Source organism: Rhinolophus sinicus, chromosome 7 (assembly GCF_057876585.1).
Source record: "Rhinolophus sinicus isolate RSI-liver-muscle chromosome 7, RSI-T2T, whole genome shotgun sequence".
Lineage (NCBI taxonomy): Eukaryota > Metazoa > Chordata > Mammalia > Chiroptera > Rhinolophidae > Rhinolophus > Rhinolophus sinicus.
In genome coordinates this window covers 17,594,442-17,621,879 of record NC_142507.1, presented here as the reverse complement: position 1 = coordinate 17,621,879, position 27,438 = coordinate 17,594,442, and the positions used below count along the sequence as shown (strand labels likewise).

The 27,438-nt window shown below is 44.3% G+C and overlaps 1 protein-coding gene across 5 annotated transcripts in view; it reads left to right on the top strand.

The window, feature by feature from the left end:
• CHD7 (chromodomain helicase DNA binding protein 7) overlaps nucleotides 1-27,438 on the top strand; it is a 212,373-nt gene that overhangs the window by 170,955 nt on the left and 13,980 nt on the right. For 4 of the 5 annotated variants that reach the window (XM_074318933.2, XM_019752430.3, XM_074318931.2 and 1 more), the window contains exons 14-32: nucleotides 795-938; nucleotides 2,028-2,283; nucleotides 7,647-7,857; nucleotides 8,421-8,616; nucleotides 8,930-9,097; nucleotides 9,306-9,485; nucleotides 12,297-12,407; nucleotides 12,497-12,702; nucleotides 15,343-15,542; nucleotides 15,713-15,872; nucleotides 19,979-20,068; nucleotides 20,553-20,656; nucleotides 21,987-22,116; nucleotides 22,503-22,575; nucleotides 22,734-22,791; nucleotides 23,482-23,710; nucleotides 24,481-24,689; nucleotides 24,814-25,482; nucleotides 26,355-26,515. In XM_074318933.2, coding sequence (XP_074175034.1) covers nucleotides 795-938; nucleotides 2,028-2,283; nucleotides 7,647-7,857; nucleotides 8,421-8,616; nucleotides 8,930-9,097; nucleotides 9,306-9,485; nucleotides 12,297-12,407; nucleotides 12,497-12,702; nucleotides 15,343-15,542; nucleotides 15,713-15,872; nucleotides 19,979-20,068; nucleotides 20,553-20,656; nucleotides 21,987-22,116; nucleotides 22,503-22,575; nucleotides 22,734-22,791; nucleotides 23,482-23,710; nucleotides 24,481-24,689; nucleotides 24,814-25,482; nucleotides 26,355-26,515 — 3,555 coding nt within the window. The remainder of the gene's footprint in view (nucleotides 1-794; nucleotides 939-2,027; nucleotides 2,284-7,646; nucleotides 7,858-8,420; nucleotides 8,617-8,929; nucleotides 9,098-9,305; nucleotides 9,486-12,296; nucleotides 12,408-12,496; nucleotides 12,703-15,342; nucleotides 15,543-15,712; nucleotides 15,873-19,978; nucleotides 20,069-20,552; nucleotides 20,657-21,986; nucleotides 22,117-22,502; nucleotides 22,576-22,733; nucleotides 22,792-23,481; nucleotides 23,711-24,480; nucleotides 24,690-24,813; nucleotides 25,483-26,354; nucleotides 26,516-27,438) is intronic. The other variant, XM_019752431.3, reaches the window with a different exon arrangement.

Genomic DNA, 27,438 nt, shown 5'->3' with positions numbered 1-27,438 from the left:
CTGTGTATCAAATGGGCAAAGTAGAAAAGAATATAAGGCACTTGAGATTAATAAACTCACTGGTCACTGCCAAACAGCTCCTCTGTGTTGGATATAAAGAAATAGAAGAACAAGGGCACATATGCATAAGGAAACCCAGAGAAAGAGCTTGTAAACAGGAAGAATTGTTTTAAAGAAATACCTAATTTGGTTCAAGAGACAAAGTTAGAAATAGCATCTGTTAAAAAAAAAAAAAGTGATTGTGGTATTTAAAACCAAGCTGACCTCTTTGCTAGTTTGAAATTTTTGCAGAACAGAATAGTTTTTCATATGCTGTTGCATGTGGAAGAACTTCTTTTGTCTCCAACATGAGTCATGCAGGAAGCAGATGGGGAGATGAGAGTGCTGTTGATGTAGAGAACAGAAAGAATCGTGTAAGCTTTATCTGAGTCTAGGGATTTGAGGGAAAATCTTCAACTTTGGTGGGGAAAAAGCACTGAGACTTTAGGGACTCGCGAAGCCATAACACTGAAATGTTGCCCTCATAACCCCAGGAAGAGACAAAATGACAAGGCACATTTATAGGGTCCGCAGAGTTCTAGAGGGCCCCTCTGTGTGTGTATCTGAAGCAGGGACTGTGCTTTTCTTGTATTTCCGCCTTCATGCCTAATTCCTGTTCTTACATAGAGTGGACGCTAAATTAACGTTAATGAGTAGAAGTAGGGACATGGGTATCTAGAGCGGGGCTCTGGTTTCTCAGGAACTCTTTTTGGTTACGATTTGACCAGTTGCTTTTCTTGTATTCATTCCTGTAGGAACACAAAGTGCTGCTGACGGGGACCCCACTACAAAACACTGTGGAAGAGCTCTTTAGCTTGCTTCATTTCTTGGAACCAAGTCGCTTCCCTTCAGAAACCACCTTTATGCAAGAATTTGGTGATCTGAAAACCGAAGAACAGGTACCTACCACGTCTGCTTTGTATTTTGGTCATCTAATTAACGATTAAGCCATGAAATGGCAAAGGATTAATATTTAACTATTTAAAAATGTAAATTATATCAATTTTTTCCTACCTACTAGACAAATGAGCTTTATGTCTCCTTTCCTTGCATATTCCAGGTCTTTATTATGGAGGTTTTCTTGTTTGTTTACTTGTCCATTTGCCCTCATGAGGGGCTGTTAGAGTTGCAGAGAGCTTACATACCTGTTCAGGTTGGTGGCTTTGCTAGGTATGCTTTTGCGGAGTGTCAGAAGCCACTGAAATGTGTAAAACTATTTGCCTCCCGGAGTTTTAAGGTTCTCACCTTGTTTCTTGACTAGTATACTTGGTCACACTGCTTACTTTTCTGAGTGTACGTATTTTCATTTAGAAACATGGGTCATAACTATTCCACAGGATTTCTGTGAGAAATAAATGAGGTTTGATCCCCACATGGGCCACTGTGAGCTGCACCCTCCACAGCTAGACTTGGACCTGATGGGTCCTGGATAAACACATTGAAAAAAAAGAAAAGAAAAGAAGTGCAGTATTTAAAAAATAAAATAAAATAAAAACGATCTGGTGTTCTATATCCTATTGCCAGTTAACAGAAAAGAGAAGCAGAGAGAGACGTCTCTGCTTGCTCATTGGTGCAGGGACTAGGCAACTGCTGACTTACTCGCTCTTTCTAGAAAGGAAGCGCACTAGTGTAGAGGACTCCCAGGACACACACAGTCTCCTCCCTCTTCCTCATCATGCTTACGGCTTAAGACAAAGAGAAGGGAGAGCAAAGTGAATAAATTCAGTTGTTTCTGCTGTGTACTTGTCAAGCTTTCTGGCTGGTCAGGACTCCTGGATGGGTGGGACAGTCCTTTTGACACCGAATCATTCACCCTTCGTGCACTTCTGCTATGACCGCCGGAAGATGAGTACCGTCCTGCCCTTACTGGGCTTGGACAAATGAAAGTAAATGCTAAATAAATAGGATAATCCTGATTTTTCTGTTAGGGTATGTTTTAACATGCAAGCAAATCATGATACCAGTATTTACTTAAGGTCCTTTTTTAGGTGCAAAAACTCCAGGCTATTCTAAAGCCAATGATGTTGAGACGTCTCAAGGAGGATGTAGAAAAGAACTTGGCCCCCAAAGAAGAAACTATTATTGAAGTTGAGCTAACAAACATTCAGAAGAAATATTACCGAGCCATCCTTGAGAAGAATTTTACATTTCTTTCCAAAGGTGGTGGTCAAGCTAACGTACCTAACCTTTTAAACACTATGATGGAATTACGAAAGTGCTGCAATCATCCATATCTTATTAACGGTAAGCCCGGCCATTTGTAAACTTAGTGACTATCAAAACACCGGAAACCCTTTTCTCCCTCCAGACTGAGGATTCTATGGTTTGTAGTCATCACTGTATCCTGTTGTCTCAGTGTGGGTTTCACCAGCTTCCCATCCTTTGTGATGCCTCCTGCTGTGGCAGCGCAGTCAGAGGACCATTGCACCTGCCAGTCCCTGGAGCAGGCGGCCTGCCTCTCACCTTTCTGCCTGCTCTTCTGACCAAAGGAGGTGTTGGTACTCCATGGCTGAAAGCCATCAAAAGTGCTAACAGTTAAAGAGAAATTAGCCCCTGATTGAGATCTTCTGTGTGTGTGTGTGTGTGTGCAAATCAGAGAAGTGAAAGAGGAACTTCGGTGTGAGAAGGCAACTATTAGCTGTCTCACAACTTTGATAGGAGACAGTTTCTCTCAGTCTAGAGGCCATTAGCACCTATTCCCTAAGAATGAGATTATTTTAAGGCTTTGATCATAGTTTGTCCCTGTTATTAATGAATACTTTATGGTCTTCCTGTTTTCTCAAGGAAATTGATAGTCTTATGTAACCTATATGAGTTAAAACCTGTATTAGATACTTCCGAAAGTCATTAAAGGAATACGTATTTCATGCCTATGGTGTGTAAGATGCTCTGGAGAATGCAAGAGCCTTCAGTTTGTCAGAGATTGAGATTAGGAAAGCCGTTAGCAAGCGATGGCTTTGAGACAAGCCGCCAGGGGTTGGAAGGATTTTGCCAGCCAGGGGTAGTAAAACGGAGGGCACTGTGCTGATGTAATAACGAGCAGAGAAAAGGAGGCGGGAAGACAAAGGGGAACTTGCCCAGTTCCCAAAGTACAAAGTGCATGCGGGAAACAGGAGGATGGTGACCCCACACATGCGGGGCCCCTGCCGTGTGCCAAAGCCTTATATGCTAGCTTATGGAATTTTTGGCTTTAGTCTGTAGGCAGGGAGAACCACGGCTAGTGCTAAAGCTGAGAAGTGATTAGAAATGTAATTCAGGATGATTGATCTGGCAACATCGTATAAAACAGATGGCAGTCGGGAAGGACAGACAAGCAGAGCGCACAGCTAGGAGGCTGTTGAGGAGTTGGTCTGGGTTGGAGTTAGTCTGGGTCCAGGTAAGATGATGGCTGACTAATGGGGGTGCTGGTGCTCAGTTGTCACTGGCCAGCAGTGCAGTTCGGGTCCTTTCCAGGGGAGAAAGAACAAAACCTGCTTTGGTCTTTATTTATCACAATCCAGGAGGTTCAAGGGCAACGAGGTTAAAGAGTTCCCAATCTTTCCTTTTTTCATAACTTACGCACCTATCAGCCACTTCAGATCCAGAAGCTCCAATTCCTAAATGACAAACGGTCTACACCTAGAAGGCAGCCTGAGCGTAGCACCTGAGGTCATTGCTGTGTGTGACATCAGTGAATTTCCTTGTCAAACTCTGTGCTGTTAGCTTTGCGTTCTAACGAGAGTATCATGTGTGATAATTATATGTTTGGTGCTGCCAGCCTGCTAATCACCATGTGTTTAAGAGCCTGTACGGCCATTATAGTGAGTGTCAGCCCGTTCCTGAGTTGGGGACATGGAGCTGGGGCTTAGGGCAATAGCTGCTATGAGTAAACACACACATGCACACACACACTCACACACAAACACACTCACTTTTGCATTTAATGTCTGGTGAAAAAAAGAAAATGAGGCAGTGTGGCCTCCAAGGGGAAAGAAAAGGCACTCACAGAGGAGATTAAATGCTGCCAGCAGGATGCGTGCGAAAGGGATGATCTCAGCCATGGCTGTTAGGTATCCACTCCCAGTTTCATCAAGTTTACCTTGTTTGGTTACATACTAATTGCATGCATTGAGCATTGTGAAGGGGGAGTTCCTCCCAAACACAGCTGGTGGGTCTTTCCCGAAGCTGATTGCTCTCCAGGGTCATCCTGTATCGTGTATTGTTTGCCAGGAGGCTCTTAGGACTTCTGAGGCTTGGATCTGTGGCAGTTGCACTAATTGGTCACACCTTGAGGTCAGCTTTTCTGTCCTTACAACACGTTATGAAGTGTCTGTTAAGCAGGTACACTTATGCCTTTATGCTTGGAAATTCTAGTGAAAAACAAAAAATACACACACACACACACACAGTGTTACAGCTTCCCAGATAACCTTGTGTTTCACAGAGGTGTGGAGTAGAATGTGTACTGACACGATACCATCTCTGCACACATTTGTTGAGCAGATATAAGGAAGTTTTCAATTTTGGAGGTTAAATTGAAATTCATATTGGCTGTGGCAGAGTAGAGCAGCCCCAATCAAACAAAAGTTTAATTCAACAAAACACAGCATTTCTGTAACTGTGGAAAATAGAAACAACTATGCATAAGCTGAGAGTGGTAACATAAGCAACGCGGAAGGAAAAAAAGTAGAAGTGATGGTAGAACACAAACTGTATATAAATTGGAAATATTTTTAATGTGCGTTAAGTGCTTAAGTGCTTAAAATAGTGTTTGGTGCACTGTAAGCACTCGTTAAGTGTTGCCAATTGTTTTTCTTGCTAAAAATTAAGCAGGTAAGTGGGCAACATAAAAGGAGTTATAATTATTGACGCAAGCTTTATTAGAATGGAATGTCCAATTTTAGGTCCCCTATATGACAGCAAAAATAATGCTGCAGACTTGGTCAAAGCCCCCTAATGGTTAGGGGTGACTTGAGTCATTTGTTTTTATTGTTGAGGGTAGGAGCAATATAGAGAATAGTGGGCAGTAATAAAACAAGGCTGAGACTTACATGATAGAATGGATTTCAGAGAGAAAATAGTAACTTGTTTTGTTTTTCTGGTACTCTTCAAAAGAAAATAATTTCTTGTTTGTTTGTGGCTAATACAACTAGGTAACATTGCAGCCACTGCCTTCATAGTAGCCGCCTGTTTAAGTGACCAGACTCTCACACTTATTTCCAGTTGTTTTTGATACACACATATACATATACACATACACACACATTTTTAAATGTAGTATGAGCGGTACTTTAATTTAGGTCAGTGCCGACAAACTACGTATTTTGGCTTGTCATAGTCTATTTCCAGTTCATTTTCTGATACTTACAAATCTAACATCAAGGTAAATCTAATTGACAAACTTGAAAATTTGGCTATGATATCAGAAGGTAGAAACTGCTTTCCTCCCCAACACCTTCCCTACCACCTTCCCTTCAATCCAGCCATAATAAATACAATGCTACAGAAATCATATAGGAAATATGTTTGCTGATATTTTAAAATGAAGTATTAGTGTAAACTGGTTGCCATTTTAAGAACCTGAATTCACAACAAAGATCTAAATTGATTAATTCAGCAGTCTCTTTTGTCAAGTCAGAAAGAATTTTAATTTTGTCTATTCTTTATAAGATGAGAAATTATTGGTAGCATTGAAAAATCAGAATAAATCTCTGAATAAATTTAAAATGAAAAAAATTAAATCTCTGTACTAATTTGACTGAATTGTTTACATTTTCACATGTTTTACTAAAATAATTCAAACATGTCTGATACGTATCAACAAAGGTTATTTCATTTTTGAAAACTATTCATTGACCACTGCCTTGTTTTAAACTAAAACAGTATTTTATTTTGATTATGAATTGTAATCTTAATATGGACAAAATATAACTACCCAAATAGCATAAGAGTAAAACCTGACTCTTCTGAATTGCAAAGAGCTTAGAGTATATGGTGCAACAAGAACAAACTTTTTAAAAAGCCCCAATGTAATATATGGACTTAAATCTGTTTTCTCCTGTCTCCTGAGGGCCTTCTCGTCCTGAATCTAGAACCTAGATTTAAAAATTTTATGTTTTGAAAAACATGATTCAACTTTATTCAAGAACATTCCTAGTTAAGATTTTCCTAGTAAAACCTTTGCATTTCTTCCCACTTAGATGAACAGTCTGAATCTTAGCCTCTTATTCATGTGGAAAAGGGGCGTGAGAGACTGGCAGTTGTGACCCAGCTGGCATTTTCTGCCAGTCGCCCTTCATAAGAAGTAGCAGTGTGCTTTGCAGACGGCCTTGCTGCTTCGTAAAGGCATTACGTGACTTTAATCCGTTCTCAGGAAGATTCTTTGTTGATTAATAATTAACAAGCAGCATTTCTGCATATGACCGTGTCATAACTTAATTTCTGCAAGTGCCCTTAAAATGGAAATAGGATGGCACTTTTGCTACATCTGATGCTGTTTGCAGAAATACCGTCCCTGTGGCTGGGGTGGCCTGACTAACCTAACCTTTAAAACCCTTTTGAGGTGTGTCCCCATCTTGTATGTGGTAATCAGTTCACATGTTTAAAACCAGGGGTAAGAAGAGTAGCTTCAAGTTTCTGGCACAGGTTAAGGCTGGGAACCAATCTCACTGGTGGGTTTGTTTGTATTTTCTAAAGAATAGGTGACTGCACCCCGTCCCTAGGGAAGGCAGCTGAGCACAGCAGTCATGCCCCGATTAACCCCAGAGGTGGAAGGAGGCCAGACCCATGCGACATAATTCTAGTTAAGCCACCTAAGCAGCTGAAGGAAGCTTAGCCTGCTGGTTCCTGGATAAGTGTGTGTTTGGGGTTGGGAGGAAGTGGTGAGAAAGATGTCATTCTCTCGGGGCTGCTCTCTGATGCACCCAGGTCTCTGAACAAGCAGAAGTCTATGTGGGGCTATGAGGAAAGAGGGTTAAGCATAGAAGTCTTACATGAAACAGGTTGATTTTATTTTTAAAATTTTAAGAGCTTTGCATAATTCAGGATAGAATTTTTGTACCTTATGAAATTATCAGATGAGAATGAATATGGAAGAGTTAGAGATTGCAATAAAAGATCCCCTAAAAAAGAATCCCTAAAAATTATCCTGAAAAATGACAAACTACTGCCCCTACACTGTCGTTGTTAGATCGCTATCCCCTTGTGTCTTAGTTTCAGAACAGATTTTGTTGTTTCTGTTTATATTCAGCTAGTAAACAGATCTTCATTTCTTCAGCATTTTAGGTTCCAAAGTTTCCGTAGGTATCTGGCCCTTGGCTTGTTTCTGCCACTTCTGGCTTGACAGTCTGTTGTTGAAATTCAGTTTCTACAATCAGCAAACATTTGTTTGTTGGAAAATGTGGTTTTTCCTTCCAAATGCCTAAATGTGTTGTGCTTGAAACTTTGATGCCTTTTCTACCTTCCCAGTTTTATGTAGACCTAACTTTGAGCAAGTGAATGGATTCATGTTCGTAAACATGAGTATAACATTCTGGTTCTTACATTTTGCAGTGGGTTTTGAAAGCAAGTTCATTGTTTTTAGTAATAACCTTTTACAGTATTCACGTTTTGCTGTCCAATCCCTGCAGGTGCTGAAGAGAAAATTTTGGAAGAGTTTAAAGAAACACACAGTGCAGACTCTCCAGATTTTCAGCTCCAGGCGATGATCCAGGCTGCTGGCAAGCTCGTGCTGATTGACAAGCTGCTGCCCAAACTGAAGGCTGGTGGCCACAGGGTGCTTATCTTTTCCCAGATGGTGCGCTGCTTGGACATACTGGAAGACTACCTCATTCAGAGACGGTGAGGGCCATGGTGGTGCCGTCGGAATGGAAAAGAAAAGGGAAAATAAACCCGACCTTTCACCGGGCTCTAAGTGGTTCACCCTGAAGTGACATTTATGATAAAGGGAACAGAGTGGGGGAAATGTGCTACATTTCTTTTTAAAAACTACAGATGTATCCATGACAGTTATTCTGTGTGGTGACGGCAGTAGGACTCTGCATCATTTCGTGGGCGATTTTGTTTCCCATTTCTCTCGTTTGACTAGGGGAGGATTGTTCTTACCTAAGATTGAAATTGTTTGTCATTTTACAGTTAGAAGTGCCAGCTATTTTTAGAGTTTAGTTGTTTCACTGGGCAGGAAGTAAAATAAAATGCAGTCTTTGGGCATTCAGCCGATTGTATGAAAAGCTACAACAAAACCTATTTGCTCTGACATTATTTCTGAAAAATAGTATTCTGTTAATATATACCCCAAGTTGTATTACTTTCTTAAAACGAACAAACAAACAAACAAACAAACAAAAAGACCAGTGTATGGTAGCCGTTTGTCAGGCCTCCTTGTTAATACTGACATTTTCCAGGTACCCATACGAAAGGATCGATGGCCGAGTCAGAGGCAACCTCCGCCAGGCAGCTATCGACAGATTCTCCAAACCTGATTCTGATAGGTTTGTTTTCCTCCTGTGCACCCGGGCAGGAGGTCTAGGCATTAATCTTACTGCTGCTGATACCTGCATCATCTTTGATTCTGACTGGAATCCCCAAAATGATCTCCAGGTAAACACGCAAGAAAATCTTCCTGATGCCCTCCCCCCGCCCCTCCCCCCCCCCCCGCCCTTTTAAAAGCCATTCTACTATGACAGAGAATTCCATCAGAGCAATAAATTAAAGTCATGTAGTCACTCAGGCGGTGTCCCATGATCGGGGCAAATGAACCAACTAGTAATCAATTTATTAATAATGTAAAAGTAATTTCTTCGTATGTTAACCCTCTTCTAAACTGCACCGCTGTTTATTGGAATAGATGCTTTTATGACTGACAATTGAGTGTTTCTTTCTTTGGTAGCCATTAGTTTCCTTTGTCTTCCAGGCGCAGGCAAGGTGTCATAGAATAGGACAGAGCAAATCTGTGAAAATCTACAGGCTGATTACAAGAAATTCTTATGAAAGGGAGATGTTCGACAAGGCTAGTTTGAAGCTTGGTCTGGATAAAGCCGTGCTGCAGTCCATGAGTGGAAGGGAAAACGCTACCAACGGGGTAAGCCGCACTGGCCCAGCCCCATTCATCTCTTCCGCCTCCTTACTTGATTTAAATGATAGTGAGACATTCTCCAGCATCTGATTATTTTTCAACCTCAGATTCCCTTTGTTATAACTCAGGTTCACCCTCTTTGAGAAAAACGAAACATTTGTTTAGTCTACAAACATTTCAATTCTAAATTATCTTAAATACTCCTCTAAAACAGGTACAACAGCTTTCCAAGAAAGAAATAGAGGATCTTCTACGAAAAGGGGCCTATGGTGCACTCATGGACGAGGAGGATGAAGGGTCTAAATTCTGCGAAGAAGACATTGATCAGATTCTCCTACGGCGAACCCACACCATCACCATTGAATCTGAAGGGAAAGGTTCCACATTTGCTAAGGTGCGAATAGAGGCAGGTTTTCTATAGAAGTGTAATAGAGTTTACGTACAGCACCATGAGATGCATGTGTAACGTTTGCTTTATATTGCAAATTGAGAAATTAATTATTAACTTCCTGCAGAGCCCTTAATGCATGAAGCACTGTTTGTGTTTTGGGTTCTGTTCTATGGACAGACATGGCGCTGGTAGTCACCCTTCCCTGGTCCTCAGATCGGCTTCCTGGCTCTCCCGGTTGATTCTGTACCTGTGGCCTTGACCCCACCCTCTCCACTTTTTGAAATCCTGAATCCTGAATCCTCATAGCCTGTGAGGACAGTCAAGTCACTCCTGTCCTTAAAACATCTCCTCTGTTTTCCCCTCTAGCTTCAACTCCATAAGTCGTCTTTCATAGCTGAAATCCACACAAGCATTATTTGCACCAGCTGTCTCCGTTGACTCCCTGTTTACTTATTTTTCAACTTCCAGCTTGCACCCCTTCCCCACCTCTCTAGCAGACCAGCTCTGAGCACCTGCTGCTCCACCGAGAGCCCCTTTGAGGCTTCACCTGTGTACTGTTCCATCCATCCACACCCAGGCCCACTCTATTCGGAACAGCTTGATTGAAACGCAGTATACTTACCATAACATTCACCTGTTTTAAGTACACAATTCAGTGCCTTTCCTGTATTGACAGACTTGGGCAACTACCACCACATCTAAGTTTAGAACATTTCCATCACCCCCAAAAGATCCTCATGCCCATTAAAGTCAGTCCCTCACCCCCTGCACCCCAAATCTTTGGCAACCACTAATCTACTTTCTCTATATATAGTTTTGCCCACCTTGGACATTTCAGATGAATGGAATCATACAACATGTGGTCTTTTCATTCTGGCTTCATTCACTTAGCATAATGTTTTTGAAGTTTATCCATATTGTAGTGGAACCATGTTCCATTATATGTCTGTCTCATTTGCCAGTTTAAAATGGACATTGGGGTTGTTTATTATTCACTAGTTTATAGTGAAGTTTTTGGTTATTATGAATAAGGGTGTTACGAACATTTGCATACAAGTGTTTATGTGGACATGTTTTCATTTCTCTTGCATATATACCAGAAATGGAACTGCCAGGTCATATGTTAACTCTGTGTTTAACCCCTGAGGAACTGCCAGACTGTTTTCTAAAGTGACTGTACCATTTCCTTTCCCACTAGCAGTGTTTTAGGGTTGCAGTTTATCCACATCCTCAGCAATACTTTTTGTTGTTCTGACTCTTTGATTGTAGTCATATTAGTGAGTGTGAAGTGATAGCTGACTGGTTGGATCTGCGTTTCTCTGATGCTGTTGAGTACCTTTCCCTGTGCTTGTTGGCCAATGTACATTGTCTTTCGAGAAATGTCTATTCTAATCCTTTGATCATCTGAGTTATTTGTCTTTTTATTATTGAGGTTTAAGAATTCTTTATATATTTTGGATAAAAATTCCTCATCAATTTGCAAATAATTCCAAATGCAATTTGCAAATATTTTCTTCTAGTCTTTTCTTAATGGTGTTTAATGTTAATGATGCCCAGTTTACCCATTTTTTCTTTTGTTGTTTGTAGTTTTTGTGTATTGTCTAACCTAAGGTTACAAAGATTTGCTCCTGTGTTTTCTTCTACGATTTATATAGTTTTCACTCTTACATTTAGATCTACAAGCCTTTTAAGTGAGTTTTTGTGTGTGGTGGTGTGTGAGACTGGCTCCAACTCCCTCCTTTCGCACGTGGACAGGTCCCAGCTACTCCAGCCTGGAAAGGCCTCTTCGGGGCTCTGGGACCCACACCTTCCCGTCACGTCTTTCTGTGTCTTTTCAGGTTCTTTCCTCAGTCCTCACAGACACTTCAAGTTTAGTATGTACAAAACCAAGTCCAGCATCCCTGCCCCTCCATCCGCTGTGCACGCGTACACACACACACACACCCTATTTGTTCACCTGAGTAACACCATTCAGATGCCAAAGTTGCTGAGATGCTGAGGTTTTTCCTGGCTGCCTCCTCCTGCTTCATGCTTCACATCTTTCAGTCTTAGCTTTTCCAGAATATGTATGTCCATTTCTGCCAGAGCCGTTTTTGGTCTTCGTTATTTTCTCCTAAACTCCAGTGGCCTGTTCCGTACTGTTCTGCCCTCCACGCTGCAAGACGTCTGTGACGTTGGACGTGATCATGTCCATCTTGAGATGACCCCCGACTTCAGAGAGCTCGCTGCTTCCTCAGGGTTGTGTCTGGACTCTGTTAACCGGACGTGCAAGGCCCTGGGACATGGCTTCTGCCTGCCTCACCAGCTCCGTCTCTGGCTACTCTCCCTGCCTGCCCTCATCCCCAGCCACCTGACACAATGAATTGCCTTTCTCCTCCTCTGTGCTTTTGCACATGCTCTACCATGAAAACGTCTGCATGCTTTCTCATTCTTTGAGCTTCTAACAGTCTGGTCCAGGTGTTATTTTCAGGAGAGCCCTGTGCTGTCTTCCCACCACTGCCCTCCCTGGACCTCCACCCCCACCACCACCTGCCTGAACCTGGTTAGGGCCTCGTCTGTATGTCAGCTGCACCTATCCGTGCCCTTTATTACCTATCATCTGTTGAGCTGCAGTCATCTTCTGTTTCCTGATCTGTCTCAACCCCTGGACACTGAGCTGCCTGAGGCGCAGTCTCCTCCTGTCCCAGTGACCGCAGTGTCTGGCACACACTGGGGGAATGCATACATGTCTGAGTGAATGAATAAATGAAAGCTGCTTTGCATTTTGTGTATGAGAAAAGCATCTCAAAGTAATGCATATTTTTCCCCCTTTAGGCCAGTTTTGTTGCATCTGGAAACAGGACAGATATTTCCTTGGACGATCCAAATTTCTGGCAAAAGTGGGCTAAGAAGGCCGAATTGGACATTGATGCCTTAAATGGGAGGGTGAGTGAGAGATTCCATTCGAACCCTGTCTGATCTCACCCGAGGTCGCCTTTTTCAGAAGTTGCAAATGTATGTGCTGTCTTTTATAGAACAATCTGGTTATTGACACTCCACGCGTGAGGAAGCAAACCAGGCTGTACAGTGCGGTGAAAGAAGACGAGCTGATGGAGTTTTCGGACTTGGAAAGCGATGCTGAGGAGAAGCCTTGCCCAAAGCCCCGGCGGCCCCAGGACAGGTCCCAGGGCTACGCAAGGAGCGAGTGCTTCCGGGTTGAGAAGAATCTGCTTGTCTATGGGTAAGTTGGGTCGTGTGAAAAACGGAACTGTATTTTAAAAATAGTTACAATTCCGATTGGCATAGAAAAACAGTATCTGTGTTTGGATTTCTGAGTCCCCATAGCATAGTCAAGTGAACTGAGCAGTAGCTCTGATGGGAGCCCGGGTTTTTTGGTTAAAGTGCTCAAAATGGTTCCGATCCTCATGGATTGAAGGGGCGTGAGTTTGTCCCTTAAGGAATTTGTCAGATCCCAATTTACTTGTTGATTGTTACTAGCTAAGAGCAAAGTGTCAGGATAACAAAATTTTTTCTACTTTACGTTCACATGAAATTTACGACTATAGTAATCTGTTTATATTTTTCTGTTATAAAAGTTTGTTAAAGGGAATCTTGTAAAGCTCTTCCAGCTCATCTGGAATATCAACAGATAGTCATTTCAGCCCTGAATGTGTCATTTCTGAATCTCTGGCACCCCACACACTGCTTTGAATGGCAAGGTACTCAGGAAATACCTGAATCTATAAATCAGAGTTCTCCAGCATATTGTAGGCAAATTCCATTAAAATAAAAACGTGCCACCAAAACAAATGTTATCTGTAGATCTGATGATATCCTGGCTTTCATTGTATTTTCCAATGGATCCTCATTAGTTTCAGAATACACACAAACATTCTGTTAGAATAGCATACAGGGCTGTTTCCTGGCCTTTGTCTCTCTTGTTGGCCCTTTCCACAGCAGTCCCAGCTTCTCGTAGGACAGCCACCTCGTCCCCTTCAGTGTGCCACGATCTGGCTCAGCTCTGTCTTTCCTCAAGCCCTTCCTGCTGTCCAGGGCCAACCGCACCCCCAGCACACAGCCTTCATCTGCCCAGCCTCCTGTCCTTGGCGTCCAGCGCTGGCTGACGTCCTGTGGCGCCCTACACCAGACAGTCTCCATCACCTTGTGATGCACTTCCCCTCACTCTGCATAGTCTTGTATGACGTTGAGTAGTTGGCTTCCCCTGCTAGAGACCCAGCTAGCAGCTACTTGAAGACGAGGGCTCTTTCTTTGTGTCCTCAAGGCAGAGTAGAGCGCTAGCAGACACGCAGTGAGTGCTGAATCAGTGGTGGTTTATGGAATAGACGAAGTTCAACTGAAGCCCCTCCTGTGTTTCAGTAGCTGTGTCCCCTCTATGAGAGATCTGTGCAAGCCGGACATCCTTTCCTGTCTGTCCTCACATCGCAGAGACACTCTCCCCACCGAATCCATTTGCTACTTGCACCTGCTTCCATGTTCCAGACTAATGACCATAGTTGAGAATTTTGCTCATAACTAAAATGGGACAAATGAATAACTCTTGAAGCTACGAAGTCAGCTTAGGGCAGACTGTCTTTTAGTAGAGCCCTTCCCTCCGCCCATAGGCATCACTGTGTATTGAACACCTGCTGTGTGTTAGGCATTGTGCTAGGATGTTCTCAGGCACAGACACGGCTGTGAGCAGACAGGTGCAGCCCCACCTCAAGGCCGGCAGGGGAGCAAGTAGAAGTGGCAGCGATGACACCTTGGCAGGGATGCTCTGTGCAAAGACAGCGTAGAAACATGTCTCCTCTCCTTTAAGACACAGCTCAGGTATTCTCTCCCGTTCTGGGACTCAGGAAAAAAGAAGGAATTCCAGACGGTGAGTGTATAGCCTGTGACTTAGTGACATGATGAGTTAGCCAGGGTGCGAGGGAGTGTCGGGCATGGGGCAGGGGGGAGAGGACAGTTTCTGGCAGAGAGGGCAGTGTGTCCAGTGGCCCAGAGGTGCGCTCCTAGAAGCCAGAGAGGACCAGGCCAGGGCGAAAGGCAGGGCCTGCTGGGGCGTGCTCTGTGCTGCTCCCAGCCGAGGCTCTGGCCTGCACAGCCCTCAGGCGTGGAGGGGGCTGTTCCTGCCCTAAGTCCCGCCCCGAGGGCTCAGGCAGCTGTAACCTGGGAAGACACAGCTCACACAGCACCTGCCTGTCTGCTGTGTGCTTGCGCTCCACAGCTCCCAGGTGAAAGAGGACAACATGTCTTTAAGCCGGGATTATACCCCTAAACAGCTGGTTCAGGTTCAGCAGTGTGCTCTCTGTTTGGTCCTATCCACAGTCTTTTATCACACCCATGTGCTGGCTGAACATTTTTCCTGTGCGTGCTCTTGGAGTTAGCACTCCCTTGTTTGGAAAGGAGACTTGAACCTGTTCACAGTCTTTCGTTAATTCTCCTGGCGTCCCTCTGGGGCGGGTGGCTGCACCCGTACTCCTCAGCGCTGCGTCCTGACTTGGGGCCGACGCTCACACCCGCCCCAGTGCCCGGTGCATCTCACAGGACTGGTCAGCTTTGTGGCCTACAGACCACGTCAGAGTGAAGCAGAGTGTAACCCGTGCAGGTCCTGGCTTGCTTTCATGGCCTCAAAGTCGCTGCCACTGCCTGAGTCTCACTGGGAAAGCCTGTGTCAGTCCTGTAGGTGTTACTTCAGTGGCAGTTCCACTCTGTAACGGGTGTTTTTAACTCTTGGGCCTTGGATTGTTTTCCTATCACCAGATGTAAAGTATGGCTACTTTTGACCCAAGCTTTCCTAATGCTACTGCCTGACGGTGAGAGGAAAGCCCCAGATCTAAACAGAAAAATACTGTCTGCATGCTGAATTTTTGCTTTGCAGGTGGGGACGGTGGACAGACATTCTTTCTCACGGACGCTACAAACGTCAGCTCACTGAGCAAGATGTAGAAACCATCTGCAGAACCATCCTTGTGTACTGTCTCAACCACTACAAGGGGGATGAGAACATCAAAAGCTTCATCTGGGATCTGATCACACCCACGGCTGACGGCCAGACGCGCGCCTTGGTCAATCATTCTGGTAGGTGCTTCGTGCTCTTGGTGCCGCAGCATCTCCGCTGCCAGCTGGTGCCGTTGGGACGCAACCTGGGCCCCATATTTCCCTGTCTTGCCTGTTGAAATAGCTGACTCTGACACTGTAGTTGGGATTGTAACATGCTTCTGTTGTCATTACTACGATGATGATTCTAGGGTTATCAGCGCCAGTGCCGAGGGGCAGGAAAGGAAAGAAGGTGAAAGCCCAGAGCTCACACCCGGTGGTGCAGGACGCCGACTGGCTGGCCGGCTGCAACCCGGACGCCCTGTTCCAGGAGGACAGCTACAGGAAGCACCTGAAGCACCACTGCAACAAGTAGGTGTCCGGAGGGCGCACGCGGGCGCTTGCTCGGTCTGTGTGTGTGTGTGTGTGTGTGTGTGTGTGTGTGTGTGTGTGTGTACACAAGTACATATTAAGTTGCAGTTACTATATTTGCACAGCCTTACTGTTTTCCTTAAACTTGCCACGTCACAGGACAGCATACATTTAGATGACTGATGTTTAAAATGGTGATAAAGATACACCACACATTTTTTTTTAAATCTTGCCACTTTAACCACTAGTAAACATACAATTCATTGACATTAACTGTATTCCCCACTCTCCATACCCAAAACCTTTTCATTGACCCCAGTATAAACTCTGTGCATTGAAGAGTAACTTGCTTTCCTCTCCATCTCGTCCCCACGCCCCTGGCCACCAGCACTCTACTTTGTCTGTGAATTTGCTAATTCTGGGTACCTCATAAGTGGGATCATACAGTATTTGTCTTTCTGTGTCTGGCTTATTTCACTTAGCATAATGTCCTCAAGGTTGATCCACGTTGTAGTTTGTACCAGAATTTCATTCCTTTTTGTGGCTGAGTAATACCCCCTTGTTTGCATAACCACGTTTTGTTTATCCGTTCATCTGTCAGGAGACTCTGGGGGAGATAGGCACCTTTTGGCTGCTGTGAACAGCGCTGCTGTGACAGTGTGGATAACAGCCTTCGCCAGCATGTGTTAGGGAATTGCAGTCAGTCTTCTTTATGTGACCCTGCCTTCAGCCGACTGCTTTCCGGGGAGGCACCAGGGAATGGACATGGTATTTTTTGCTGCATAACAACTCAACTTGCTGGGTCCTCATTTTCTTACCTCTGAGCTTAAAATCATAGTCCTTACCTTTGTTTCCAGAACTTGATTATACGTAATTGAAGAGTGTTGAATGTAAATGTATTTTATTGCGTGGAGTCTACATCTTAAACTGACATCTGCAGGTGTTGATTCTTTCCTGCTCTGAGCGTTCATGATTCACTGTCAGTAGGACAGGCCACACGGCTACTGACCAGCGACCTTGGGCAAGTTCCTGAACCTCTTCAGGACTCACTTTCCGCTAGTCAAATAGAGCTCTACAACACGATTTCAGCTGGATAAGGCGGGATATAAGTAAATACATACGTAGCTGCCTTTTTTCCCAGTGGCAGCAAGTGTCTGAGCACATCCTGCAGGGTGCCAAGCGCTGGCTGTGGTGGTCTGAGTTGTCGGAGATGCAGAGCGCTCTTTTATCTGCACATACCTGACGGGGAACCGAGACTCGGGTCCTTGAGGTTCCCTCAGCTAGTTCAGGGGCAGGCGGGGGTGGAGGCCCAGGCCAGACGAGGGCACTGCCCTTGCGCTTCTCTGCCCGCCTGCCTCCTCCCCAGGATGTCTCAGCGCTCACGTCACATAATTCCCGGGGCACACCTGCTACCCACCAGGTTGCACTGATGAATGGTCACCCCTTTCTAAATACGAAGGTGTTTTCCGGGCCTGCCTTTGATCGCTGTCTTTAGATTTTGACAAATATTTTCCTTTTTAAACCTCCAAAACCATTACCTCAGACCATTCTGGTGCCTTGGAAACTGTCTCGTTACTGCTGACACTTACTAGCGCTCTCTAAAATCCCGCCCCACTTAGAGCTGTTAGAAAACTAATGTTTCCTTGTGGTTTATGGGAACTTTGGGTCAGTAGCCTTCTGAGGTCTGGATTCAAACAAACCGTACGTGGAGTGGTTGAGTGTGGGAGCCATGGCTCCCAGATCCCCGTGCAATGGTGGTGGTTTTGAATTTCCTATGCTGATGGCAGTAATGAACTCCCGTCGGGTACCCTCCCTAATTAGTATGTGAGATGTAACTAGCGTTCTTCACATCTTTCCCCTCGGTCTCAGAAGAAGGCTGGCAATGCTTTCCATCTCCTGTCTGGGACAAGCAAGTAGTCCCGTTGTCCTTCCTAGGAGATCACTCCCTGAGACGCCTCAGGCTCTAAAGTGAGGAAGTGTTATGACTGGTCAGAGAGAACGTGAGACCCAGACTAAGGACCTCCTAGAAAATAGCTGGCCAGTTCGTTCTCTTCAAAAGTTTCAAGAGACTAAGACAAAAACAGAGGAACTGTCTCGGGTTAAAGGTCATGAAGTGGACAGGACAGTTTAATGCCACGTGTGGTCCCAGACTAGGCGCTGGTCCAGAAAACCGCACTAGTGGGGCAGCCAATGATGAAATGGAATGGGATCCGGGGACCCGTCCTGTCCTGCCTGCTTAACAGGTGCACACTCCTTCAGCTCAGAGGCTCCCTCCTGTGCACCTCATTACCCGTCAGCACCTACCGTGTCTGCCACTGGGGCACTGAGCTTGCCAGTTGCATTGGTTTGAATTTTTTCCTCTAGAAAAAAGGTGACAAGGTGACATTCACAGTTAATTTATAAAAGTCTCCACGTAACTATAATTCCTCCCAAAGTAGAAAAGTTTGTCTCTGACAAAAAGAAAAAGAAACCATTAGGATCACTGCCACTGTGGTGAGTAAAAGAGAATCTAGCCCAAGGTGGCGGGTGTGTCTTTGGAGCGGCCCTTTCTGAGCATCTTCTGTAAATTCTCAGAGCTGGCCTGTAAGTTCTCTAACCAGAGAAGAGACCGTGTGCCAGCTGTGGAGGCCCATACCGTCCGTTGTTCTTTTGCTGGTTCAGTGCGGCATGGCCAATTTTTAATCTTGTCAAGAGAAAGAAATCTTAAAAAAAAAAAAAAAAGTATCCAGGATGATTGCTTACTTTGGAACATACTCAGATATTTACAGCCTCACAGTCTGCCTGTCTAGAGCCCACGCTGGCCAGGAGAAGGCTCCTGGTGGGGAGGAAGGTGTGTTGTGAGGTACCTGTTCATGTGTGATCAGGAGTAGTCTGTTTCGGTGAAGCTGCTCCTAGTTGTCATTTGATATTTTGAAGGATAGTTGCCACGTCCTTAGAGAGAGTATGAAGTGATGGAGTCAGAAGGCCTAATTCTGAGTGGTCCATGCTCAAGGTGACTCTGACCTTGGCCGTGCCACTTATCTTCTGTTAGCCTCTATCTTCATGTTTGTCAAATGAAAATTGTAACTTACCCCACTTCATCATAGGGTCATTGTGAAGATGAAATGAGCTAGTGTAGTAAAAGTGATACATTGGTTAGAAAATGTGTGCTGGGGCTACTCAGGGAAATGGCACTTGGTATTATCATTCAGTCACGGCCAAGGAGGTAACACAGCAGGGCCATCCAGCAGGAGATGCTCGACTCACAGCAGACATAGGCCTTTGGGATGTGCCAGGTGGGCTTTATTGAAAAAACCGTGTTTTAAGCCGTTGAGGAAATCCAAGCAAGATTGAAAATCTGGTTCCTAGAATTCCAAGGGTTTTTAAACACTGATTCCTTGAAAATGACTAAGAACTTCAATGACTTGGACATATTTTAATCTCCTTTGTAATGTTTTGTTATTAGTCTTGAAGCTACAACTGAGGCTTCCAGGTAATATAAACTAAAGGAATAAAAAAGGTTTAATATTCCTTAAGGGAGAAGGGTGGGGACCCACCCATACCCCACCCGCACTGCCATCGTCCTTTCTTGGAAGCAAAGTTGTATAATCTGAAAAACCTGACATTCCATATTGAGGGTTTATTGTAAGGTAGTAAAACCAGATTTTATATCGCGTTTATTCCTACAACTTCTGATGTGCTTCCAAAAATGGTATTAAGGCAGCAGCTGAGGAAATTTTATGAGATAATGAAGCAGAACAGTGACTGAAAGCCATCTGCTCAGTTGTTTACAAACTTGCTTCAATACTTCAGAGGCAGTGGTAGGGTACGTGTCTGAACTTCACAAGCTGCACTAGGTAGGACTAACTGAAGTGCGCCCGGGCTGGGCTGAGCTTGGTCCCTCTCTGTGCAGTGTGAGCGGTTGCCAGGCAGGCCTGTTGGAAGCCAGCAGAAAGCACCACACAGAGGTGATTATGTGCCACCATCTGTCACGCTTCAAGCCTACCATACAGCATGGCTAATCAGCCTTGGCAGGATGATGGATGAACAGCAGCAGCTGCCAAAAGCCACTGTTGGCAAACAGTCCTGAAGTTAAGAACTTTTCCCCCCTCTGTCTTCCTCTCCAGGGTCCTGCTGCGTGTCCGCATGCTGTACTACCTAAGACAAGAAGTTATAGGGGACCAGGCGGATAAGATCTTAGAGGGTGCTGACTCAAGGTTAGTGCACGCGCACGGGGCTTCCCTGCCGCCCTGTGACAATCCAGCTCGTTGCACAATAGCACGGATTGTATTTCAAAACCTTTATAAACTTAGTAGCACATCTCCTTTTTTTTTGCATTAAATGCCATGTTTGTCCTGTGATCTTGGAATATGATGAGAATCGGGAAAAGCCTGTGTGTGTGTGTGTGTGTGTGTGTGTGTGTGTGTGTGTACATATGTATGTATAAAGAGGTGTGAACTAAATTGCTGGTGTTCTGAGATGATCTTTAAAATGGGCCACCGGGTGCTAAAGCTCATTTCTGGTCCTGGTGGAAAGCGACTGCCCTCTGCCCTCTCTTGTAACCTTTGCTCAGCCGTCTCCATGATGCTCAGGTGCTCGCTGTGGGAAGGGGTGTGTGAGTGCGTTACCGTGTTCACTACTTGGAATTCTTCTTTAATGCTGGCACTTTAAAAACTATTACGCAAACGGTTGCCTTTGTAGTGAAGCTGATGTGTGGATACCGGAGCCTTTCCACGCGGAGGTCCCTGCAGATTGGTGGGATAAGGAAGCAGATAAGTCCCTCCTAATTGGAGTGTTCAAACACGGTAAGTGACGTTTCTGTTGGACTACGTCTGACCGTGTGGCTTTGTCTTTGTTTAGAGCCCTTTGCATACTCGTTTCCAAAGTCATAATATTAATGAGGCTAGTTCCAAAGGACTCTTGGCGTCTACCATTTTCCTGCACTAAAAATCTAATATGAACTGTAAATATCAGATGCTGTTTTTGAATGTTTGTTGAGTATTTGAGAAGAAAACATTTCTTTCTTGGCTGTAAATAAAACCAAAACCATATTTGTTTTAATAATAGCCAAATTGTCCTGTAGCTCTCCCTAAACTTTTCTTCCAGCACGGCTCCCCTTGCTGGCTCTGCCAGCCCGTGTCAGAGTGGACGGTGGGCTTAACCTCTGCTATTAATCTGTACAAGTGCCTCCTGGGCTTTGTTCCAAGCAATATTTCACAAATGTCAGTACTGAGAACTCTCGGCTCCCCTGAGTGGGATGCAGCCTTGTTAACTTTGAAAGGCTAGGGATGCAGAACTGGCATGATATATACAGTGAGCGATTCCTGATTATAATCCGAATTCTCTGGAGGTCGCAGAGGTACTCTCAGCAGCCCAGCCTGACTAAAGGGGAGAATGATGGCTTATAAAACCTTTCATGATTACAGTTTGGCTTGCGGCTCTACAGCAGTTAGGAGCGGTGTGTTGTAGTACACATCCTAATTGAATTGTGCTGTTCTGCCTATGTACTGCAGCCGCGTTTTGTGAGCTCAGCCTAAAAATCATTTTCCCGCAGTGCACTGTTGGGATCTGCCATTTTCCATCTAGTCAACTTGGGCAGTCAAAAAGCAAATTGCAGTTTGAAAACCATGGAGGGAACAGTGTCATCGTACTGACATGCAGCCTCCTAAACCTAATCAGACAGGTGCGCTGGCCTTACAGAGACAGGGATTTTTCAGCCAGCGGTGCAGCTTCCTGCAGGACTGACGCTGGGAGGGTGGGGGAGTTGGGGCAGCGCTGCCGAGGTCAGGCAGGAGCCTCACGGAGCCTTTGAAATGTCGGGCCAAATGAGGTCTTGGGGAAAACAGGGTCAGAAATCTTCCCGGGCACCTTGCAGTTATTCTGAACCTATTTTTTTCTCAGTATTTGTGATCGTTTTGATCACATCCTGAAATGTGAACTGTCCCCCAAAATCTGCCCTGGAGCTGAGCGTTCCGTAGAAGGTTCTGCCATATCGGGGTTCTTTTAAAACACAACACAGATTATCCTCTTGATTGAGAAACGAAGTTTGTGTGTTGTGGCAATGCTGTGATTTTGTCAGTGACGGGCCTTTCATTGTTTCTGTGTTGTCCTCTGTGGCCGCTGGGCCTGGCACAGGTTACGAGAAGTACAACTCCATGCGAGCTGACCCCGCACTGTGCTTCCTGGAACGAGTCGGTATGCCCGATGCCAAGGCCATAGCTGCCGAGCAGAGAGGGACAGACGTGCTAGCAGATGGTGGTGATGGGTAAGAAGGACGTTTTAAAATTTTAATAAACTTTAAGTCACTATCGCATGTATTGGCAGGGCTCAGTTCTTATACTGCAGTATGTGCTGTACTGCGGCTGATTTGAACTTCCTGACATGTACAAGTATAGTCTTTCTCTATCATAATGATTATATAAACATGAAATGTTATCTAGATAACCTGAAACTTGTTTGTCTTTTTTAAATGACAGCCCTCCCCCCCAGCCTACCTCCCCCACGCCCCCAATCCTCCCCCATCTCCCTTCCCTGCGCTGTTAAATACTGACAGCGTGGCTTTTGATGTCGAACCCAGATTGTTACTCTTCCCCAGGTCCCCCTCTCTTGCTTATCAGTATGATTTAAACATTTTAAAATGTTTTTATATAGGGGAGAATTTGATAGAGAAGATGAAGACCCAGAATATAAGCCAACCAGAACACCATTCAAGGATGAAATAGATGTAAGAACGAGAGTATATTGACTTTTTACAGCACCAGTAAAATATTATATGCTTATATAAGACTTGGTAAACTTTGTAGATAATGGCCTTTTCTTTCAAAGATAAAGCAAAATGACACCCACAATTAAAATAATTCTGTTTCTTGCTTTGCTTCCAAGGAATTTGCAAACTCTCCCCCAGAAGATAAGGAAGAATCCATGGAAATACGTGCCACAGGTACGGCCCCGCAGGAGCTCGTGGAGCAGAGCCCGTGTGTGCTGTGCAGGCATCATCATGTGTCAGGGGCCTCTGGGACTCCGTGACGGTGGATCTCAAAGTGTTATTTCACTACACAGAGTCATCCCTCGTGAATGATTTTAGTTGTTGTTTATTGTTGGTTTTTCATTACATTGAATCCTTTGATAAAATAACTTTTTTGTGTTAAGATAATTTATGTATTTGTTTTATACCAGTTAGTGAAAACTTTTAAGCATCTTTAGAAATATATCTCTTGGGAGTTGGGCATTTGCCAAGTATCTGAAATATTGCCAGTTTATAGAGAATACTGACCTTTTGCCTAATGTAATATCATTAGCTAACAATTATGTGATTTTTTGTTTTGTTTTATGCCCAAGATTATTACAATACAGGAGAGGACTCTTCTAATATGGTGCATGGTGTAAAATAGACTTCTTTTTATTAGATGGATAGAGGAGCTTATTTCCCCCCTAAGGAGTTAAGAAAGGAACAGTTTATAAGTTCCATACTAATATTATTCCTTATTTACGTTATCAACACGAGAGCATTGTGATGCGCCTTCCCACGCTGTCACGCGCATGTTCATGAGTCATCTTGTTTTGATGGAAAAGCCTGTATATTGCAGGTTTGCAGCTACACATTTCAAAAATGTCTTTTCCCCTTCCCCAGGCAAGCACAGTGAGAGTAATGCTGAGTTAGGCCAACTTTACTGGCCTAACACCTCAACCCTGACCACCCGTCTGCGCCGGCTCATTACTGCCTATCAGCGCAGCTATAAAAGGCAACAAATGAGGCAAGAGGCTCTAATGAAGACTGACCGGCGGCGACGGCGGCCTCGGGAGGAAGTGAGAGCGCTAGAGGCGGAAAGGGAAGCTATAATATCTGAGAAGCGGCAAAAGTGAGTTTGTTTCAGGGTTTTACTCAATTCCTGGCCTGTTCCTGTCCTCTCAGCTCTTTTAAGCCTGCGAGAGGCAGGAACCACATCCAAGATAATGACCACCAAACAATGTGTCTGCCTAGCCCCAAAATAAGTAGCAGGCATTAAGTTTAGGGCACAGAGGAAAAGAAATAATAAACTTGGGGGACAGATGAGTGGCTCAGTTGGTTAGAACGCGAGCTCTGGGCAACGGGACTGCCGGTTCGATTCCCACATGGGCCAGCGAGCTGCGCCCTTCGCAACTAGAATGAAGTCAATGAGCTGCCCCTCAGCTCCCGGGTGGCCAGATGGCTCGGTTGGTTGGAGCGTGGGCTCTCAACCACAAGGTTGCTGGTTCGACTCCTCGACTCCCACAAGGGATGGTGGGCTCTGCTCCCTGCAACTGAAAATGAACACGGCACCTTGAGCTGAGCTGCTGCTGAGCTCCCAGATGGCTCAGCTGGTTGGAGCGCGTCCTCTCAACCACAAGGTTGCCGGTTCGACTCCCGCAAGGGATGGTGGGCTGTGCCCCCTGCAACTAGCAATGGCAACTGGACCTGGAGCTGAGCTGCGCCCTCCACAACTAAAATTGAAAGGACAACTTGACTTGGAAAAGTCCTGGAAGTACACACTGTTCCCCAATAAAGTCCTGTTCCCCTTCCCCAATAAAATCTTAAAAAAAAGAAAAAAAGAAATAAACTTGAAGCCTTTTTACTCAAGTACAGGTCAAGCTAATGTCTTCTTTCTAATAGGTGGACGAGAAGAGAAGAGGCAGATTTCTACCGTGTAGTATCCACTTTCGGGGTGATTTTTGACCCCATGAAACAGCAGTTTGATTGGAACCAATTCCGAGCCTTTGCCAGACTGGACAAAAAGTCTGATGAGAGTTTGGAGAAATACTTCAGTTGTTTTGTGGCCATGTGTAGGCGAGTGTGTCGAATGCCCACTAAACCAGATGATGGTAGGTCCATTTAGTAACAAAAGTTCTATAGTAACAGACCAATGAAGTGAAAAATAAGAGAATGAACAATGTAAAGCCTGCTTTGGATTTTCCCAAACAAGTGTGATTGTTTTCTTGTTTTCAGAACCACCCGACCTCTCCATGATCGAGCCAATCACAGAAGAGCGTGCCTCTAGAACTCTCTACCGCATCGAACTGCTCCGGAAAATCCGTGAGCAGGTTCTGCATCACCCTCAGCTGGGAGAGAGGCTGAAGCTCTGCCAGCCAAGCTTGGACTTGCCAGAGTGGTGGGAATGTGGAAGGCATGACCGAGACTTGCTGGTGGGTGCTGCTAAACATGGGGTCAGTCGGACGGACTACCACATCCTCAACGACCCCGAGCTGTCCTTCTTGGATGCACACAAAAACTTTGCCCAGAACAGAGGGGCAGGTAATATATCATCTTTGAACCCACTGGCCGTTGGATTTGGCCAGACTCCTGCAGTCATCTCATCCAGCCACGTTCAGGATGAAAAGGTGATGGGGCAAACTGAAGGGAAAGTGGAGGAGTCTGAAAACCCAGCTGCCCAAGAGAAACCAGAGGTGAAAGAAGAGGAAGAAGAAACCGACTCTGGGGAAAAGAGCAGTAAGCAGGAGAGTGAGGCCGAGGCCAGCTCCGTAAAAAATGAACTGAAAGGTATGGAGGTCAGTGCCGATACAGGGCCCAAGTCTATTTCAGAAAAAGGTTCGGAAGAGGATGAAGAAGAAAAGCTGGAGGATGATGATAAGTCAGAAGAATCTTCCCAACCTGAAGGTAATGCCTGGCCACTCGGGCCTCTCTCCTCATTCCACAGCAGCAGTTGAAACATGCCAAGTTTTCATGTCACATGACAAGGCCTCTTTTTTGTTTTTTAAGAGTAATTAGTGTCCATTTTCTTCTGTGAAGGGATAATTTCAGGTTATGCTTAGATGTATGTTCTGCTGTGATATGGCATGGAAACATGATATTTCAAGCAAGTTAGAGTCTCAGAAGAGTTTTATGGACACAGCACTTCTGGCTTAAGGATAGGGGTTAACTTTATAGTATCAATATTTAAAATTCCGAGTGATTTTAATTTGGACAATTAAATGTGAGGGAGAAGAATCATTCACTGAGTAGATATTGATAATTATTTTTAAATACAAAGTTTCATTTATTTAGTTTTAATTCACAAATAAAGAAGTAGAATCTGAAAATAACCAGTTTTCTTTCTAAGTCACAGGCTGCTGTACCTGGCACAAATAAAAATAAGGCATATTGTACTGTTCTGCTGGAGCTGGAACTTTGAACTTAGCTGATACGTTAGCCCTTTTTCCTGTGTGGAGGGATGTCGGCTCTTGAGTGAGAGACTTGGCTGTCATTCAGCCTCCTCTGAGATTTACTTGCCCGTGGTCAGATGACTAGTGAGATATCCTCACTAAGCCTCTGCTTCTTCATCTATAAAATGGAAATAACCGTGTACATGAAAGGGCTGTTACAGGCTTTAAACGACAAGATGTGTAAAATGCCTAATACCGTTTTAGCCGTGTTATAGCTACTGAATAAAACAGAGTGGATTGATACTCAGATTTTCCATCCTGCCCTTTCTAAACTTCTTTTTCAGTGATATTCTGGTTGTGAGTAACGCATATTAACTCCTTTCTCAGCAGGAGCTGTCTCCAGAGGGAAGAATTTTGATGAAGAAAGCAATGCTTCTATGAGCACTGCTAGGGATGAAACCCGAGATGGATTCTACATGGAGGATGGAGACCCTTCGGTAGCTCAGCTTCTTCATGAAAGAACCTTTGCCTTCTCGTTTTGGCCTAAGGTTGGTGGGTTTTATGTTGTTTGGTTTTGTTGACCAAAAGAGTGTGGTGGAGGGAATCATATTAGCTTGATTTTTCAAATAATTTTAAGATAAACTTTGATACAGTGTGTGAAAACTGTTGATTTTTCTCATGTTTTAAAGGATAATCTGGAAAAGCCCAAAGAAAAGAAATCTGTAGAATACTTTTGTAATAGGATAGGCAAGGTGAGGTTTTGTTTTTTTTGTTTTTTTTTAGGTTAGTAATCATGGTATCCGCTATAGTCTGTGGATTATTGTTTCACAGGCTCACCCTTTGACAAAATACAACATGTGGACTTAAAAAAAAATTTTTTTATTGGGGTGAAAGACACATAACATGAAATTTATGATCTTAACCAATTTTAAGTGTATAGATTAGTCTTCAGTATATTCATCTTGTAAAACCAATCTCCAGAACTTGATCTTGCATGACTGAAACTTTACACCCATTAAACATCTCCTTTTTTACCCTCCCCGTAGTCCTGACAATGACTAGTCTACCTTTTGTTTCTGTGAATTTGACCACTTGAAATCCATCATGTAAGTGGAATCATACAATACTTGTCCTTTGTGACTGGCTTATTTCACCTGGTATAATGTTCTCAAAGTTTACCCAGGTGATAGCATGTAACTGTTTCCTTCCTCTTTAGGGCTGAATAATACTCCATTGCACGTATATACCACATTTTCTTTATCCATTCATCCGTCAGTGGGACATTTGTGTTCTTTATACCTCTTGGCTTATTATTGTGCTACTAAGAACATGAGTGTACTAATATCTCTATGAGATCCTGCTCTCAATTCTTTCGGACATATACCCAGAACTGGGATTGCAGGTCATATGGTAGTTCTAGTTTTAATTTTTTGTGGTATCTCCATACTGTTTTCTACAGCAGTTACACCAT